The sequence below is a fragment of the Cryptotermes secundus genome, unplaced genomic scaffold (assembly GCF_002891405.2).
Source record: "Cryptotermes secundus unplaced genomic scaffold, Csec_1.0 scaffold152, whole genome shotgun sequence".
Classification (NCBI taxonomy): Eukaryota; Metazoa; Arthropoda; class Insecta; order Blattodea; family Kalotermitidae; genus Cryptotermes; species Cryptotermes secundus.
Window position 1 is genome coordinate 2,925,316 of NW_019720705.1, and position 18,068 is coordinate 2,943,383.

The 18,068-nt window shown below is 43.0% G+C and overlaps 1 protein-coding gene across 1 annotated transcript in view; it reads left to right on the forward strand.

The window, feature by feature from the left end:
- Window positions 1-1,783: 1,783 nt before the first annotated feature.
- LOC111871150 (mucin-5AC) overlaps window positions 1,784-18,068 on the forward strand; it is a 39,216-nt gene continuing 22,931 nt past the window's right edge. The window contains exon 1 of the mRNA XM_033754305.1: window positions 1,784-3,839. Coding sequence (XP_033610196.1) covers window positions 2,297-3,823 — 1,527 coding nt within the window. The 5' untranslated portion in view covers window positions 1,784-2,296 and the 3' untranslated portion in view covers window positions 3,824-3,839. The remainder of the gene's footprint in view (window positions 3,840-18,068) is intronic.

Below are 18,068 nucleotides of genomic sequence, written 5' to 3' on the forward strand. Positions count from 1 at the left end.
GAGGCCCTGCCAGTAGCTACGCTACCGCTGGTATAGCTCTCAGGGTCCTTGGTATACTCAAACCCCCTCACCACGATAAGGTGGAGACACCAAGGAGGTTTTTTTTTTTTGATATGTACACAGATAATTTGCACGAAGCCTATGAAAATCGATTACAGGTAATGGGAAACCGGATGTACTCAACAAGAAGACAGTGATCCAAATAATGTATGCTCGTTTTTCTGACAGGCGTATGAAGCTAGAATATTGCGAGATATGATTTGATGAATTAATATGAATTTTATTAAGCTGCCTCTTTAAATATAATTCGTACGAGTAATAGATCAGAGCTTATAACGACTGGATATGGGCTGGATGGCCGGAGTTCGATTCCCGTCAGGAAAAACAGATTTTTCTCTACTTCACAAAATTCAGACCGGCTCTGGGGCTCACGCAACCTCCTCTTCAATGGGTACAAGGGGTTCTTTCCTCGGATGTAAAGAGGCCGAGACATGAAGCCGAACGCTTACCAACATCTAGTCCCGACGTCAAAAACGGTGGCACTACGTCTCCATTACCCCATACGTCTTCAATGAATGATGTTCAATTAATTAAGCATACCGACAACTTTACATTTTTACGAGTAATATGCATGGTATGTTTAACCACGAGTTTCGAACCGAGCACACTGGTGTAGCGGTAACGTTATAGACTTCTACTTGGATTAGACGGTTCGAATCTCGACTGAGGGTTTTCATGCATTTCCAGAGTCTCTTGGGGTGACTGTTTGGATAGTAATTGAAGACAGTCCACAGCTGCCCTTTAACATGATCTTACCAACTCGGCATTCTTGAGTATCACGCTGTTTCATTCGAGGCTATACAAGTTCTATAGTTTAAATATTGCCATTGGTTAGCTAAGACTCGGGCGTCGAACCTCTGCTCATCCCATTGTGAATCAGATACTGTTGTTATAAGATATTACGAACAATAATGATGAAGGTTTGAGGCAACCGTAATTTTTGTAACAATAAATTCAAAAATATTGCGAAAAACGTAATCAGATACTGCTGATGTAAGTCTCCGTAATTGGGTCTAGTACCTGTGGAAGTTTGGATGAGGGCACGCTGCATAATCCCCATTCCACAACTGACATAACCTCACTTCTCCCCTCACCTCAGCTCTAACTCACAATGCGAGCAACAGACCTTCTGTTGTTCCCTTTCTCCCCTTCAAATATCCCCCCACTGCCCTCATACCTCGTACCCAAATACAGTACGTGTCTACCATGCGACAGAATGTTATGTGCCACACTTCTTTTACGCCGAATGAAGGGATAAGAACTCCCTCAAACTAAGTCACATACGGAGGGGGGCAAACGGTCTGGAGAAAGAAGTTGGGTTAGTAGGGGAAACTGCTGGGTCTCGAGACCTTTTTTTCTTCCTCCCTCTCTCACGCTTTCGTCATCGCATCGGCTGTTGAGATCTAAGAAGAGAACTTCCTTATTGGGTCTCTTGTGGCTGAAGACGGTAGTTTGATTTTTGGGGCTGCTGTTGATATCTGGAGCGAGAGTCAGACGTGGGCCGAAGGAGCAATGAAGTGGCTTGAGCACGCGACTGTTGTGACGTAACGTCCGTTAACTGGTAGCCACACTATTCAGACCAGAGGGTCGAGGACTTGAAGAAAACATAAACGTCCAACTCTGTCGCAATACAAAAAGAATAACTGTGTAATTTAAGACACTTAATATGAATGCATGAGTGTGTGGGACTTGGTGCGTACGGGGAGAAACTGGTGGCGCTGAACTGAATGAGGCGGAGATTATTAACAGCAACCAAAAAGAAACAAGTATATTTGTGAAACGTGTTTTGAATGTTCTAAATACTTGTCATTTTCCTGTGACATCATACAAGATTATTTTACGTTGTGTTTAACGGTCGACATCACAATGGAGGTGCCTTTTCTACATCTGTAGTGAAGTATATTAGGACTATTAGAGACTTAGTTGCGAATATTTTTAAAAGAGTCTTCAGTGCGTCTTAATAACAAGATAATGGATGTGAAACCATAAAACTGTACACAGATCCCGAATATGTATAAACACAAGACGCTGAAACTCGCTGAAATGTGTAATTGCCTCACACGTGATGCCAAAATCAGCCATATGTTTGTGTGTATCTGTGTTAAGTGGAAAGTAATTTGCAAAGAACTCTAAAAATAAATAGTGAATTTAATTATATGCAAGTGTAAACAGTTGTGATTTGTGCCAGACATTAACCATTGTGTTATTTATTATGTTGAAGAAGATATTAATTTAAATGATGGCTACTTTAGGAGTCGTTCCGTTTTCTAATAGCATGACGTCATCACATACTAACAAACTTCAAATCATTCAACACCCCACAGCTAGTGTCAGTAACAGTGGGTCCAGTGAACATCCCGAGAGACGTGAAATTTTAATCCTAAGGAAAAAGGCTAAACCTATAATTACTGCTTCCGTATCTGAGAGCAGCGAGCCTGTTTTGGCGACTAGCGGTAGTAACGCGGTGGTGAACAATGGCGGCAGGATACGCAAGAAACCGACCGGTGTGGGTTCAAACCTTCCCAGAAGCCACCACCAGCCTCCCCCTGTAGCAGTTGCACGCCGCAATGCCCGTGAGAGAAATAGGGTCAAACAAGTCAACAATGGATTCGCTACTCTAAGACAACATATTCCCTTATCAGTGTCGTCAACGTACTCGTCAGGGAATGCATCGTCAGGAGGTCGTTCAAACAAGAAACTCAGCAAAGTGGAAACCCTGAGAATGGCTGTGGATTACATACGGAGTCTTCAGCAGCTGTTATCAATGGATGACAACGGTACAAATGCGAACATTCAAGCTGTCCATTCAACAGATTCGTCGGATACATCTTCACCAACATCTCTCGTTGTTCATTCACCACCGTCACCAGCGAATTCCTCCACAAATCTATCCACAGCAGATCTTCAACACGGTTATCAAACCTATGAGGACGAAGGCGTCCAAACCGATGTCCCAGATTCGCCTGTTCTTATTGATGATGAAGATGATGCCTCCCTTATTGATCCTACATCACCATTATCATCGTCGGCTTTGACAGCCTCTAGGTATACTCCTCAATACCATCGCATTAGGGGCACAAACACTTTCATCCAACTTGTGAACACTCAACCAGACGCCATAAGCAGTACAGAGGACGGCGAACATTACGAAATGGACGAGCCCTTCGCTGCCCTTGCATCTTCGTTCCCAAATGTAAGTAGAGATGGGGGATACATAGTTTCTCAAGGACAGCTCCATCGCCTTCAGGCACATCATCTGGTGACAACTTCTGTTGACACTTACCAACAGCCTTCTTCTGTTGATCTTGTTACACTTGGCAGCACTCGAGCCCACCCTACGTCATCTTTGTCACCTGGAGACTACAGCGAACATTCGCTATCGCCTGAAACCCCCCATGTTGACGATATAGCCATGTTCAGGACCACATCTTCAGCATCTTTCCTACCATCCTTCTCTTCCAGTCTGAAGTCTTCATCACCAACGACTGCACTTCAGCATGTCACGTCATCATCGCCTATGCAAAGCTCTGCGACAACCACTGCCGGCAGTATGAACGCTACGTCTGTGATTCATCATCAGAGTTATCCGGTGAATGCAGAGCTGTTACCAAGTGTGAAGATAGAGGAACGGCCAGGAGAAGAGGAGTGTGCGTCTGGAACTGTGATAACAAACAGCGGTCAGGAAGTAATGGACATGATGACGTGGTGGGAACAGGAACAGAAGCTGCGGCTCATTACCTCCATCGCTACCTCCTCGTCGTGAGAAGGTGGGGAAACAGGTAGGCTTCATTCGGCATTGAGTTCATTATTGCTTTTTCATTGTTTTCGTCACGTTTCCAATAGCGTTTGTATATCGTTCCTTTGTTTTTCTTGTTAACATATTTTTGAACAATTACTTTCGTGTCTTCCATAGACAGCTGTAGTTTCCTCTAAACTGCGCGAGACTTGGTTCGTATTTTAGTGATTTCGTCGGGGTTCCAATACCGTACCCCTCCTAATTACGAAATTCAGGGATTATTTTTTTTAATTTAGGTAAAACATGAAGAAAGCAGTCTTCTGGGATGTGGCACCGTGTAGATGTGATGTTAGCCGACGTTTCGGAGGAACGTATCGCCTCCATCTTCAGGGTAGAAGGAAAAATAAGAAAATCCGCATGCGAAGAGACCGTGAGAACCGGTACAAGCAGTCTGCAGATGGAGTACAAGATGGAGGCGATACGTTCCTTCGAAACGTCGGTTAACATCACATCTACACGGTGCCACATCCCAGAAGACTGCTTTCTTCATAGTCACCGCCGTGAAAACTTCAAATCTTACATAGGTAAAACATGTTTTATAATTACTTACTAATAGTTAACATTACTTACAAATATCCATTATTATAGCATTTACCTGAGATGAAACTGTACAAAATTACAAATCCCTTTATGACATCTATTCATTTTTTCCTTGGCAATACAGCCCCAGTGGGCCTAGGCCTACCTCCATGAACTTCTCCGTTCACTTCGGTTTTTCTAGATCTTACATGTTCGGTAGGACTCCTTGGGCGGGTGATCACCTCGTCGCAAGACCTCTACCTGTACACAAACACAAACATCCATGCCCTGAGTGGGATTCGAACCCACGATCCCGGCTTCCGAGCGAGCGAAGACAGTGCACGCCTTAGACCGCTCGGCTACCGTGACCGGCACTACCAAAGAAGAACCGGGTTAAAATTGTATTATCCACTTCAAAAATCGTCCTTATGCTAACTATACTAAATCTGCACTTATGCATGGGACTGCTGTACTTGTTGCAGAAGTGTAACTATGTAAATTAGTGGCTTGTCCATTACTGAACGTGCTTCCAGGGTTTTAAATAATATCAGCATATCGGGAACATATTTGTAAATATAAATATCGAACAAAGGTCATGATTATAATTTTGTATCCTACATAGCTCAGTCGGTATAGCGACGGATTATGGGCTGGAGGGCCGGGGTTAGAATCCTGACAAGGACAAGAATTTTCTTCTCTTCACAGCGTCTAGACCGGCTCTGGGGGGCCACCCAATCTCCTATACAATGGAAACCGGGGGAATTTCCCCGTATGTAAAGCGGCCAGAGCGTGAAGCTGATCAGTCACCTCCACGTAGTGCTGAGGTCAAGAATAATGAAGCTATACCTCCACTCCCATATGTGCCTCCATGAAATACTGCTTAATTAATTAATTAAGCCAAGGAAAAATTCACCAACTTTGCCTTTACATATTTCCCGCAAGCCTAACAACTTTGGTGACTTATGTTGAAAACAATTTAAAAACTTATTCGTTACTGCAATATAACTCTTATTTTCTCATGACTGATTTTAAAGCGTCACAACTGTTTAGACTACACAGAATGTTCCAGGAGGAACGGTCAGTATTCTGGGAAGTTATAGTATCGGTCATCTTAAACAGAACTTTGTGTCTGTAATGTGTCATATTCCGAACGGTTTCCCAGATAGAGCTGTTTCACTGTAAATTTCCAAAATTGTTGACAAGAAAGAGATGTTACGTACTATTTCTACCACCGGTATTTATTGCTCAGATGATAAAGTTGGTACAGTTTAATTAGTATAAACATTTTCTAAAATTCCACCGTCGAAATCAACGCACTTTGCAACTCGTGTGAGAACATGGTGTGTTCGTCTGTACAGTGTACAGTGTACTAGTTCTGACTCGGAAACCGTTCGGAAGAGGACACATGTACGTATACATTTTCTTGCTTAGAATGACCCATATTATAACCTCCCAGAATATTGGCCACTCTTCCTTGGACACTCTGTATAGCGTGAATGTTGCGGTGATTCCAGAATAGTGAATCGGAAGGGATGTGGAAGGAAGACACTGTGACCTAATTTAATGCATTTCCCTGGAATTTGCATAGAAGGACTGAAAAATCTACGAAAGTTTCTGTCAGAATAGCAACGCCCCTCATGAAGATTTGAGACTGGGGCCCTCTAAACATGAAGCGGGATTGTTACTGTTCGGTAGCAGTAGGGCTTGTATCTAATTCCCACAGAATATTTACTAGAAACAAACAGAAACATTGGCGTCGGAAACAGGCGTTGCATGTTTATCTGGGTTGTCATTAAATGTCACTTTCTTCAGAGAGAAACAAAAATTGTATTGGAAATGTCCGGGCTGGAGCAAGATGTAATTTGATTCATCTCTGTTTTGACTACATGAGATCGCATGGGCTCGATCCCGGCTTTGATGCTTCCAGAGTAGAAAGATTTCCCTTGTTTATAATTTTATTGATGTTCTGGTGCGAGAGAAAGATTGTCTGAAGGGGGCAAGAAAGGGGCGACACTGGCTCCAAGGCCTCAGCTACTTCTTCACGATTATGTGGTTTGCTTTCTTAACAAACATCCTTGAGGTGAGAACATGAACGAAACCTTCCAAGATCACATCTGGTGCTCGAGACTGAACAACTGCTCGGAGCTGTGCAACGGTTACTGTGTTTCATACTTCCAGAATACCAGGAAAGGAAAGGGAACGCAGAAAATACTTGAATTACCACTCTCAGGGGAAAGAGAACTGTATGACAGTTAAGGAGATCACGGAAAATATGCGGTATAATAATAATAATATCACGATGTCAGGAAATTTCAAGCTACTGATCATTTTCCATTTATTCTTCGTCTGCTACTAACATGACAGTTCAGTTTCAATTTTTTGACAGAAGAGAGTAACAAGAAAACATGTAGGATCATGTCAGTTCTATCTCCCATCCATATCCTACAGAAAAACATTGTCCTTTTTGCAATTATTATTATTATTATTATTATTATTATTATTATTAACATTGTTACTACTATTGCGGCTAGTAATAAAGTAGCTACGAGTTTCTAGTTTCTGGAATGTCAAAGTAGCCGCGCGGTCTAAGGCATGAACTGTCTTCGTCCGCTCGAACGCTGGGATCATGAGTTCGAATCCCACTCAAGATATTGATGTCTGTATGCGTTTATTCTGTGTGTAGGCCTTGCGACGGGCTGAGGCCTCGTCCAAAGAGTCCTACTGACTGCATATAGCATTAAGAACCAGAAAAAGCAGACTAGTCCAAGAAAAGGATTGTAGAGATAGATGGGCAGATAGTTTCTAGAATACCGGGCGATACACAAAGTCCAAAAACCTAGTAATTCTGACTGATGATATTTGTTTTATTATTACTATTATTATTGTACTAATAATATTTGTATTAAGAAGTGTAAATGCATAGAGTATTCGGTATAGCAACTAGCTACGGGCTGTATAACCGAGGGGTGGAATTTCGAGTCCCGGTAAGGTCAAAAATTTTCTCTTCTCCACTTCGTCCAGACTGGTTCTGGGGCCCAAGCAGCCTCAAATTCAATGGGCACTGGGGGTTGTTTCCCTGGGGGTAAAATGGCCGGGGCGTGAAACTGATCACTCAATTCCAACTAGTGCCAAGGTCAAGAAAACTTGGGTGTATACATCCACTCCCCCATACACTTTCATTTGGTAGTGCATAATTAATTAAGCACAGGGACAACTTTACCTTTCTTTACCTTTAATTGTTCTGTCAGTAAGATGTTCGTTTGGGCCGCGCCATAGCTCAAGTGGCTAATCGCTGGCTTCCCACCGCGGAGCCCCAGATTCGATCCCGGGACTGGTCCAGTAGGATGTGTGGTGGACAAAGTGGCACTGGGGCAGGTTTTCTCCGAGTATTTAGGTTTCCCCTACCAATCTTCATTCCACCAATTGCTCCACAATCACCCTCACCTATCATCTGGGGCTGGTACAATAGGCCAGAAGTGACTGCAGTACAAGGGACGTAGTCCCACCCCACTAGCAATACAAAAAAAAAAAAAGATGCTCTTCTAAGCGTCTAAAGAGCGAGATTTGATTCTCGGGAGTGGCAGGGACTTCTCTATTCGCCAGAGCATGCAGCCCGTTTCTAGGGTCCACCAAGCCTCCCATCTAATGTATACCTGGAGAGAAAGCAGCTGCAGCGTGAAGCTGGCCGCTAACCTCGATCTATGCTTCATTCGGAATGTCTACGCAGTGGATGTAAACACTCTAGAGGCATATAGGAAGAAAATTTAAGCGTAATTTACAACGTGAAGATTATTTCTCGATATTCTGTACGTCTCAATGTAGGGCTATTGCCATTGCACAAAGGCATCGTGTGTACTACGTGATGAGGATTTTCACGGCCTGAAAGCCAATAAGAAGAGAATGCCGCTGGAAGTTTCTTTACATGGATTGGTTGAACGAGTTTATTTACTCCTTCTACACACCACCAGTAATTACACGTAATTATAGCGCTATAACTAGTTCTACGCTTTATAATTCACTGTTAGACACACATACCCGTCCTCTCCTTGTAACACAATTAAAACACAGGAACTATAAAAGTCTCACTTAATCACACACTCCAGACACTGCGCTGACAAGGGCCAGGAGCGTATACAAAAGACAGACCCGTCCTCTCGCCAGAGAGGGAGCCCCACAAAAACAAGACCGTAACTGTCAAATAGTAATAAATATCTGGTCATGAGTCCCAGATGGGGCTCGACACCAAGACCTACTGACTGACTGACTGACCGTCAGTCGCAGTTTGACTTTGACTTGATACTCCAGATATTACTCATGATATTACTCTTCACAGCCGCACTCTTGCAACGCACTCTTATCCATTACGGCTTCGTGTCCTTGAACTCACGGCTTCTCAACTGCGACTACTCGTAAACAATCTTTTTGTCCTCTATAAAACTTCGTAATCGATCACGCATAGAAAACACCTTCTATTATTGTAGACGTGTTTACAGTTCTGATGCCTAGCACTAGGCATGACGCGGACCACATTGAAAACACAAGTCACATGATTCCTACCCAGTGAGTTCATTGGCGCGCTGGCTATTGCGTAGCAAATACCACCTCTATAGGCTCCACTATTCTGGATTTCAGGCGTTAAGGAGCTCACACAGACACATAGATGGTAAGGCCGCCATCTCTTAAGACTCCTTTATTCTTTTCCAAAATAAGCAAAATAGGCTAAAAATATAAAGCGAGGAAGTTTTACATATTATTGAGTAAAACATCTCCCTCTTTTGTGGAGGTATATAAAGGCGTCTGTTAAAACTTATTGTATGAATTTTAAATAAAATAGAAGTCATATATTTCTTACAAAGAAAAGGGTAATCTTTGACTAAGCTCTTTAGTATATATCTTATTTGATACTAAATCTATATTTGTTTCGATCCCGGGTCTGGTCAAGTGCGATTTGTGGTGTACAAAGTGGCCCTGGATCGGGTTTTCTCCGAGTACTTCGGTTTCCCCTGCCAATCTTCATTCCACCAAATTCTCCACCATCATAATCACCCGTGGCAGGTACAATAGGCCAATCAGTGGCCGCCGTGCCGAGTGGATCCAGTTGGACTCCACCCCCCACTGAGTGAAAAGTCTATATTTAAGTTAAAAATATACATAGGATGTCAATGAAACCGTAATCTTCCAGTTATTGTGAAGTAACATAATAATTAATAGAACTGGCAACGTCACAATATAACGTAAGTGTGCCAACCATGCAGACTTCGCTCACATGTATTTTCTGCCATAAGCAGATTTGAAAGGAAGAAGACGAAGGGAAAAAGTGCACCCATGAGAGAGAGCGAGCTTTTCTCCTGTATTATGTACGTCTTGAGGGGAAAGGGGATGCCCCCCGTCTCGTCTTGGAAGTGGTGAATACATTCTCGATCTTCTCCCCCCCTCCAATCAACCCCGTCTTGCATTCCTTTAGAGGGCTGTGGAATGGGGTCTAGGTTTCTGCAATAAGCGGCCACTGTACCATGCCGGTTTCTGAATCACACAACTCATACACAAATTTAGGGATATTAACCCTTTCCAGATTTAAAACCGTGTCCTTAAATTCAACCAGAATTACATTTATATTAATGGGAAAGCCTGTTAAAATGTAAATGAGAATAATTTCTTTGACACCTCCATGCTTCGCCACTTTTCCTTTCGTCCTGTCTTCGTGAAGACAATTTATTACGTTATATGTTTGTTCTTCTGATGGTACCGTCTCAGGCATGGAATTGCCACTTCTGTTAAGTGTGTAAAAGCTATTCCGGAGTAAGAATGACTAATTTACACAAACACACACAGATAACATACATACATAGTCATAAAGGTGTCAGATGGTATATGTAAACCAATATAAATATTGTCATGTGTATGGAGTTACTACAGACGGGGATTGGATTAATGATCGTATTTACTCGTATTGAACTCTTTAATACAACGCGTTACAACACTTTACAATTGACTATTACACACACACACACACACACAAGCACACTAGTGTCCACAATCACGTCTCCACTAGCCGTTACTCGGTAGCGGCTTCGAAAAGCGGAAGTTACACTTCCTCTAGGTTTCCGAACTATCCCCGGTCACAGCTACCAGTTTCTAACAGCACCAGCTCACAACGACTGAACCACAGCAAATTCTCTGACTACTCAATCACTTAGCAACAAACTCTCTTCACTAATTTCATTCAACTGACTCTACTTTAATAACTGTTCTGATTGTAACATTTCTATTCGGACAGCACAGAAAACACCTTTACTCCAGTGTTGTATCCAATTGTTGCTGTGGAAACATGTTTCTTTGCGAAACCGTAAAGGCTGTTGTATATTTACTTATCTCGCGGTCCTTGCCCAGCAATGGGTCTACACCCCACAATATATACATATATATGTATTATAGGGAGAATGACTTTAAGAGCCTGTTATATCTATTGATTTATTACTCATTTAACAACAATGTAACAACTAACTTCATGATATATTTTCCTTAGGCACTCGCAGCTGGCTCTTAAGGTATCTGAAGTCCATCGCCATGTTTACAAAACCAGGTTATCTGACGCTATCCTGAGCCAGATCAATGCAATCGTCAGTTTCACACCCTCTTCTCTAAAATCCACTTTAACTTTATTCTCACTCATATGTTTGAATCTGAGTCTCTTCCTTTCGTAGTTCCAACCTTCACATATGAACGTCTCATTCCCTTATGCGTTCTACATGACCAAGTTATCTCAATCTCCTTTATTTAATGTCAAAATATTATGCAAAAAGACTACGTATATTATTACATATTTTTTCTCTATTAATACTCCCTATTTCTTCTAGGTGGATGAGGTGGGAAGGGCATGTAGCAGGAATGGGGTAGGCGAGGAATGAATATAGGATATTGGTGGGAAAGTCAGAAGGAAAGAGACCACTGGGAAGACCAAGGTATAGGTGAGTGGGCAATATTAAAATGGATCTTAAAGAGATAGAATGGAATGGTATGAATTGGATTGATCTGGCTCAGGATAGGGACCAGTGGAGGGCTCTTGTGAACACGGTAATGAACCTTCGGGTTCCATAAAATGCTGGGAAATTCTTGAGTAGCTGCAGAATTGGCGGCTCCTCCAGAAGGGCTCAGCTCCATGAGTAAGTAAGTAAGTATTTCTTCACCTACTGAATTTATTTAGCTTGAGGAAATCTATGAGACCGCAATCAAAATTAGCCGAACATTGAGCAGAGGAATATGAAACTAACAGCTCAACTTCGACTTCTGTCAAGTTTACGCTTCGAAAATTCACGCTGTTTACATTTTGGATTTTTTCAGAAGCAAATTCCGTTGCTCACTTCTGCAGTACGCTGACTTATCCTCGCGTGCCCTTTTGCACTAGTTTCCAGCAGACTCCTTGTCTCACATCCAGTTTTGAACTCTCGACCGAACCTTCGCCTCATTGTTGCCAACGACCCTCTGCATATCACATGATCCCGTTTCTAAGTAGTTTTCAATCCCTCGTACCTACTCCTCTATAGGGCAACCATTTTTTTTATGCCGAAGAAGGAAGGTAGCGCAACTGCTTGTCTTGAACCAACGGTATTTCTTATAAGACGTTTACCCCCCTCCCCCCGACCCAATCCCAACCAACGTCCATGGCATTGCTGACGAGACCTTTCGGCCTCAGTATATTTCAATAGATGTTGTCTAAGGCCCAGAATCAGCCGGGCTCTCACCTTGGCGGTGCACAGTGGCTAAGGGGCCCCAGTCCAGGAGTTGGTATTGACGAAGTTGAGGAGTCTTATGATACACACTACTAAACTCGTAGGACCTTTACCTATGTTTGGGGTGAAATTTCTATGATTTTATTTGGGGCATGCGGTATCATAGTATGTTGGAGCGCTATGCTACAAGCTGGAAGGTCACGGATTCGATTCCCGACTAGGTCATTGGATTTTTCAATTGACCTAATACTTCTAGCTGCACTGTGGCCCTAAGGCGACGCAGCCACTAACAGAATTGAGTGCCAAGAATCTTCCTGGGGGCAAAGGACAACCGGCGCATAAAGCTGACAACCTCACAGCCATCTGTGGTCGACTGTCTAGAACAGCCGTGTCAAACATGCGGCACCCATAGCCACAAAGTGCGGCCCTCAACTTTTAGAGCTAATTGATATTAAAATCAATATTAAAATTTTAGTAGAAATATTTTTTGTAAAGACATTTTTATTTTCCAACAGACCAGAAGACAAGAAGTCTCAGGCAGACATAAATTAGCAGGCTGCAGGAAATTCAATGTTTTGCTATTTCTAACATAATTTCTTGTGTAATCTCTATTTTTACATATTGAAAAGCTGTTTGATACTTGTCAAAAATGGCATTCTCTTGCTTTTTACAACTGTAAGATATGTGACTTTAGGTAATTATATTGAAATTATTCCTCAATAATAAATAGAATTAAATTTCCTTCTATCAAAATCTAATGTATTCTTCTATTTTAAAGTGCGGCCCTGGACCATTATTTATAGGGCTGAGGTGGCCCTCTGTACAAGTTGAGTTTGACATGCCTGGTCTAGAGAATATGGGAGTCTCGACGTTCCACAACTGTACTGGCCTCCACGGCGTGTTACAGAGTATTTTGCCTTCTTTCTTTTTAACCTCTCCGGCATCCTTGATCAAGAATCTTCTGCGTATCACATGTAGGTGACAAATTAGCGATGTTTCGGGGAAACTGCTTCCTCCTAAGAACGACACCGTGTCGAAATAATAATAATTAGGGACTTTTCGAAGGAATCGCCTGCCTCAGTCTAGATGAATACAGATCGCAATGAACACCTTAAGCCTCCTGCATCACCGTTAAACCTTTACATCCCTTATTATTTCATAACCTCCGTCGCTAAAGCACCCTTAAAATCAATGAATCAACTGATCATTCGCTGACTCGGATCTGTGACGTGTCTTCGGTTGTACTGATGAGCATGCTTCCTGGTATTCAACACTCTGTAAAGGTGACTTCCGAGTAGTAGAGTACTATCAAAATGGCTCAGAATTCTTCCACTTCTTTGCCTGATCCAAGGCCGTGCCATAGCCCAGACAGTTAATTTTTCTTTAATTCTCTTAGTGGAGGGTGGACTCCAACTGGGTCCACTCGGCATGGCGGCCACTGATTGGCCTATTGTAGCCTGCCCCGGGGGATTATGATGATGGAGAATTTGGCGGAATGAAGATTGGCAGGGGAAACCGAAGTACTCGGGGAAAACCCGCCCCAGAGCCACTTTGTCCACCACAAATCTCACTTTACCAGACCCGGGATCGAACCCGGGCCTCCGAGGTGGGAAGCCAGCGACTAACCGCTTGAGCTATAGCGCGGCCTTAGCTGAGAAGGTTAGTCTCCGGCTTCCCACCATGGCGCCCCGGGCTCAAGCCTAAATCAGGTCACGTCGGATTTCTGGTGGACAAAATGACACTGGGCAGGTTTTCTCCGAGTACGTAAGTTTCACCTAACAATTCTAATTCCACCTACCGCTCCACACTCATCATCTATCGCCTGCTACAGGTACAATAGGTCAATTAGTGGCCAACGTACCAAGATGACTCAGACTCACACCAACCCAAGAAACTAAAAAAGAACCCTACCTGATCTACATGCATAGTAATTTCAAATTTTATTCAACCTTTTTATTAATCGTACGTCGTTAAATAACGTAGGAATCAATCATTAGTGAAGGCACGCATGGGATGCCTGATTTACACTCACATGTTCCTAGCTTCGAAAGATGAAAATTAGCAGTCGCCCCCCCCCCTTGGCACTACAGCCCCAGTGGGCCTAGGCCTACCTCCATGAACTTCTCCGTTCACTATGGTTTTTCTAGATCTTAGACATTCGGTAGGACTCCTTGGGTGGGTAATCAGCTCGTCGCAAGGCCTCTACCTGTACATAAACACAGAAAAACGCACACAAACATCCATGTCCTGAGTGGGATTCGAACTCACGATCCCGGCTTCCGAACAAGCGAAGACAGCCACATCTGCTCTTACCCATGTAAAATGAGTGATTAGCTTTTTGGACATTTCCGAACCCAGGATCCACCGGGAATTGAACAGCTGTCGTTCAGTATGTAACACATCCGTTTTCAGATTGATCCCGCAGAATAAATATATAATAATCTCATTTGAAATATATTGTCTCATTACACTGACTTTGAAACAGACAGAGCAATGAAAGTGGTTATCATCGAAATGTCTGAGAGACGCCATCTATCATACGGCCGTGTCTACAGTCTCCAGTTTGTCAAGAACCTGCACTATAATTTGCGTCAGCTGTCACTCAAACAGCATAGACTTGTCGGACGCATACGCAGGGGACATAGAAAAAACTGACAATACTTAACGTTCCAAAACTCCCAACACTAACACAATAACACGAAGCAGTGTTAACGGCTCTCATATTTAGGATGTTTTATGTTGTGTTTTTGTTCAATTGACCGCCTCTGTGGTCTAGTGGTCAGAGTTCCTGGTTACATATCCAAAGGTCCGGGTTCTATTTCCGGCGCTACCAGATTTTTTTCTGAGAAGTAGTTGGCCTGCAACGGGGTTCACTCAGTCTCGTGAGGATAATTGAGGAGCTAATTCAAGGAAATAGTGGCTCCGGTCTAGAAAACCGAAATTAACGGCCGTGGGGATTCGTTGCGCTGACCACGCGACACTCTCTATCCTCTTAGGTTCGCCGACAAGCGACGATCGCTCGGTCGAACTAAAACCACGGAGTTTTTTTTTCACTTTGAATTTTTGTTTCGTCTTTCGTACTAATGGCAGCATAAATGGATGTGGACATTTTCGGGATAATGACCACAGATGCATAACGGTTGAAGCGGGTCAGAGGCGGTCAAATTGTCCTGCTCGAGAATCCCTGGTGTTACACTTTCAAACTGTCGCGAAAAACAGGGGTCTCGTAAGAAATGTTCCGTAGTCCAGAACTTTACCTACAAGCGGCAGCGTAGTTGGTTGAGGCTCTACGCTATAAACCGGAGGGTCGCGGGATCGAATGCCGATAAGGTGGATTTTTTAATTTGCCTGATCCTTCCAGCCGCAATATTGGCCCTGGGGTCTACTCAAGCTCTAACAGAAATGAGTACTAGGAATATTTCCTGGGGTAAAGGGCGGCCGGCGCGTAAGGTTGACAGACTTACCGCCATCTCTGAGCCGACTGTCTAGAAACTGTGGAAGCCTCGACCTCTCACAACTCTATGGGCCTCCACGGCCTATAACAGGGATTACTTTACTTTTACCTACAGACGCAAATACAACAAATTCCACTTAAGAGAGTTATTCTTGGGAGGCTGATGATAGTTCAGCTAGTCAAGATTTACTTTGCCTTTTATAGAACATGAATGTTCATTTCCCTGTACACGAAAACCCGCTATTAGAAGGCACCCTAAGCTAAATATATCAAATCAGCTTTTATTATTGTCACTTGTAAGGGGTTGACGTGACTAATAACAGTTGGTTCTGGGTACGATTATTGGATTTATTGTCACTATTTCACAGTTTCAACCAATTATAACGCTACCACTAATTTACCCACTTCACATTTCACTGGAACATGCTCCATTCCCGTCCATGTACGAGTACTTTCAACTGCGCAGGTACAAGTCTCTCAACTATCTCTATTATTCTGGAAACCTCGTTATATAGCAGCGGCAAGGACCAAATAGAAAACACCTTCTATTATTGTAGAGACGTGTTACCGCGCAATTGTTTAGCAAACAGTCAAGGTGCGTATCTTTATAGCCGCGTGTTTACAGCTCTGTTACCAAGCACTGCACACTGAAAGCACTTCTTCTGTTGTCAGAATTGTTGTGCAACCTAGCAACTAGCTGTAACATGTCCCATAGAGAACATAGCTCCTATTGTTGTGTGGTTGCTGGAACACATATACTGAGTCGCCGCCTAGCGATGGTCATATTGATCACAATATTTAAGATCCGCGTCCATATTAATCTCCCACTTATCCCTTCAGATTTTCCAGCTAAAATTCTGTTTGCATTTCTCGTCCTTTCCATGTGTCTACATGCCTATTCTTAACATCCGCATCGATTTAGCTTATATCTGAAGACACCGTTCATTTTGCCTCTAGACACCAGCAACGATTAGCGTATGTTGTTATTAGTACATCAAGCTCAGTAACTTAGCATAAATGTAGCTGTCGTTCCGTAACTTTTCAAATTATATTTTTGGAAGTTTGTTTTTAGGCGCAAAACACGTTGCGAATTTGCAAAGTAATATTTTCCACATTTTACTAGTATGTACCCCAGATTTAGTAATGGTGGTGGTAAACGAAAGAGTTCTCCGTTAAAATTTCAACTGCTTTTGTGATGGCACCCCAAAAAATATCTGTAGATCTTAATCAGGTCAACATTTCATGCCGCGTAGAGACAGTGTCACGTAACTTCGAACAGCGCCACGCATTCCCGCATTCCTGCAACCCACCCCCTTTTCTGCAATTTTTCTTCTGCGCATTCAAAGTTACTCTTGACGCTCTTGGCCTTGTTCGAAGTTACGTGACACTTGCTATAATAGTTATCGTTAGAGCGATAATTTTCAATTTCATGTTCATATTAAGTATGTCTAGGAGTTTTGCTTGGCCCATAAGAACCAAGAGTTCATTCGCCCAATAACTTTTAACAAGTCTAATGACTCAGAATATCTAAGGGCTTCAACATCGGAATAGCAGTTTCGGAGACGGGAGATGTAGAAATAAAGTTTGGCATTCAGGCATGCGATACCCAGGCCTGCCACCCTCACATTATTCGTTCATTGTATTCACTTTGCCCGACGAAACCACACAAATTTAATCATCGTTCCAGGACCACTCCGTACTCATCTATCACCGTCCCCTGATGTGTGTGATAGCTGTCGCCACGCAGCACACTATCACATTCTCGGTCTTTGGAAGCTTCATCTCTGACACAGCACTGGTAACAGAGTAAAACAAACTCCATGACTTTAGTCCTCAAGCGAACTATACCAACCGAGCGACCGCCGATTGTCGATGAAGTTAGTGCCAACTTTAGCGCATAGAGGGTGTAGCGTGGTCAGCGCAACGGATTCCCACGGCCGTTAATTTCGGTTTTCTAGACCGGAGCCGCTATTTCCTTGAAATATCTCCTCAATTATCTCACGAAGCTGAGTGGGCCCCTTTCCAGACCCACTACTTCACAGAGAATCTGGTAGCGCTGGAAATCGAACCCGGGACCTGAGGGTCTCTAACCAGGAACTCTGACCACTAGCCCAAACAAGCGGTCCTGGCAACAGCGTAAGGAAGTTATTAGTTAATAACATACCCTTTCTTTACGGATCACAGTTCTGTCATATACCAGATGTTGATTTGTTGTCTTAATCATTCAGATTTAGAAATCACATTGTAACGAAGTTCCTCTTGTACAACGTACACTCAAGTTCAGCCACTTCAGTGCCCTGTATTCAAGGCTGAAACTGCCTGTACAAAAGGATTTCTAAGCGAGGGCCACAAGGCGCCTCATAATCCAAAGGACAGAGCAGTGACCTGCTGACATAGTGCAATATCACATCTAATAAGGTGAGAGATGAAAGACAAATGTCTCCTATGAATACAGTAGTAATGCAATGCCACGTTCTTGACACAGAATGGTCCATAACAATTAAAAAGA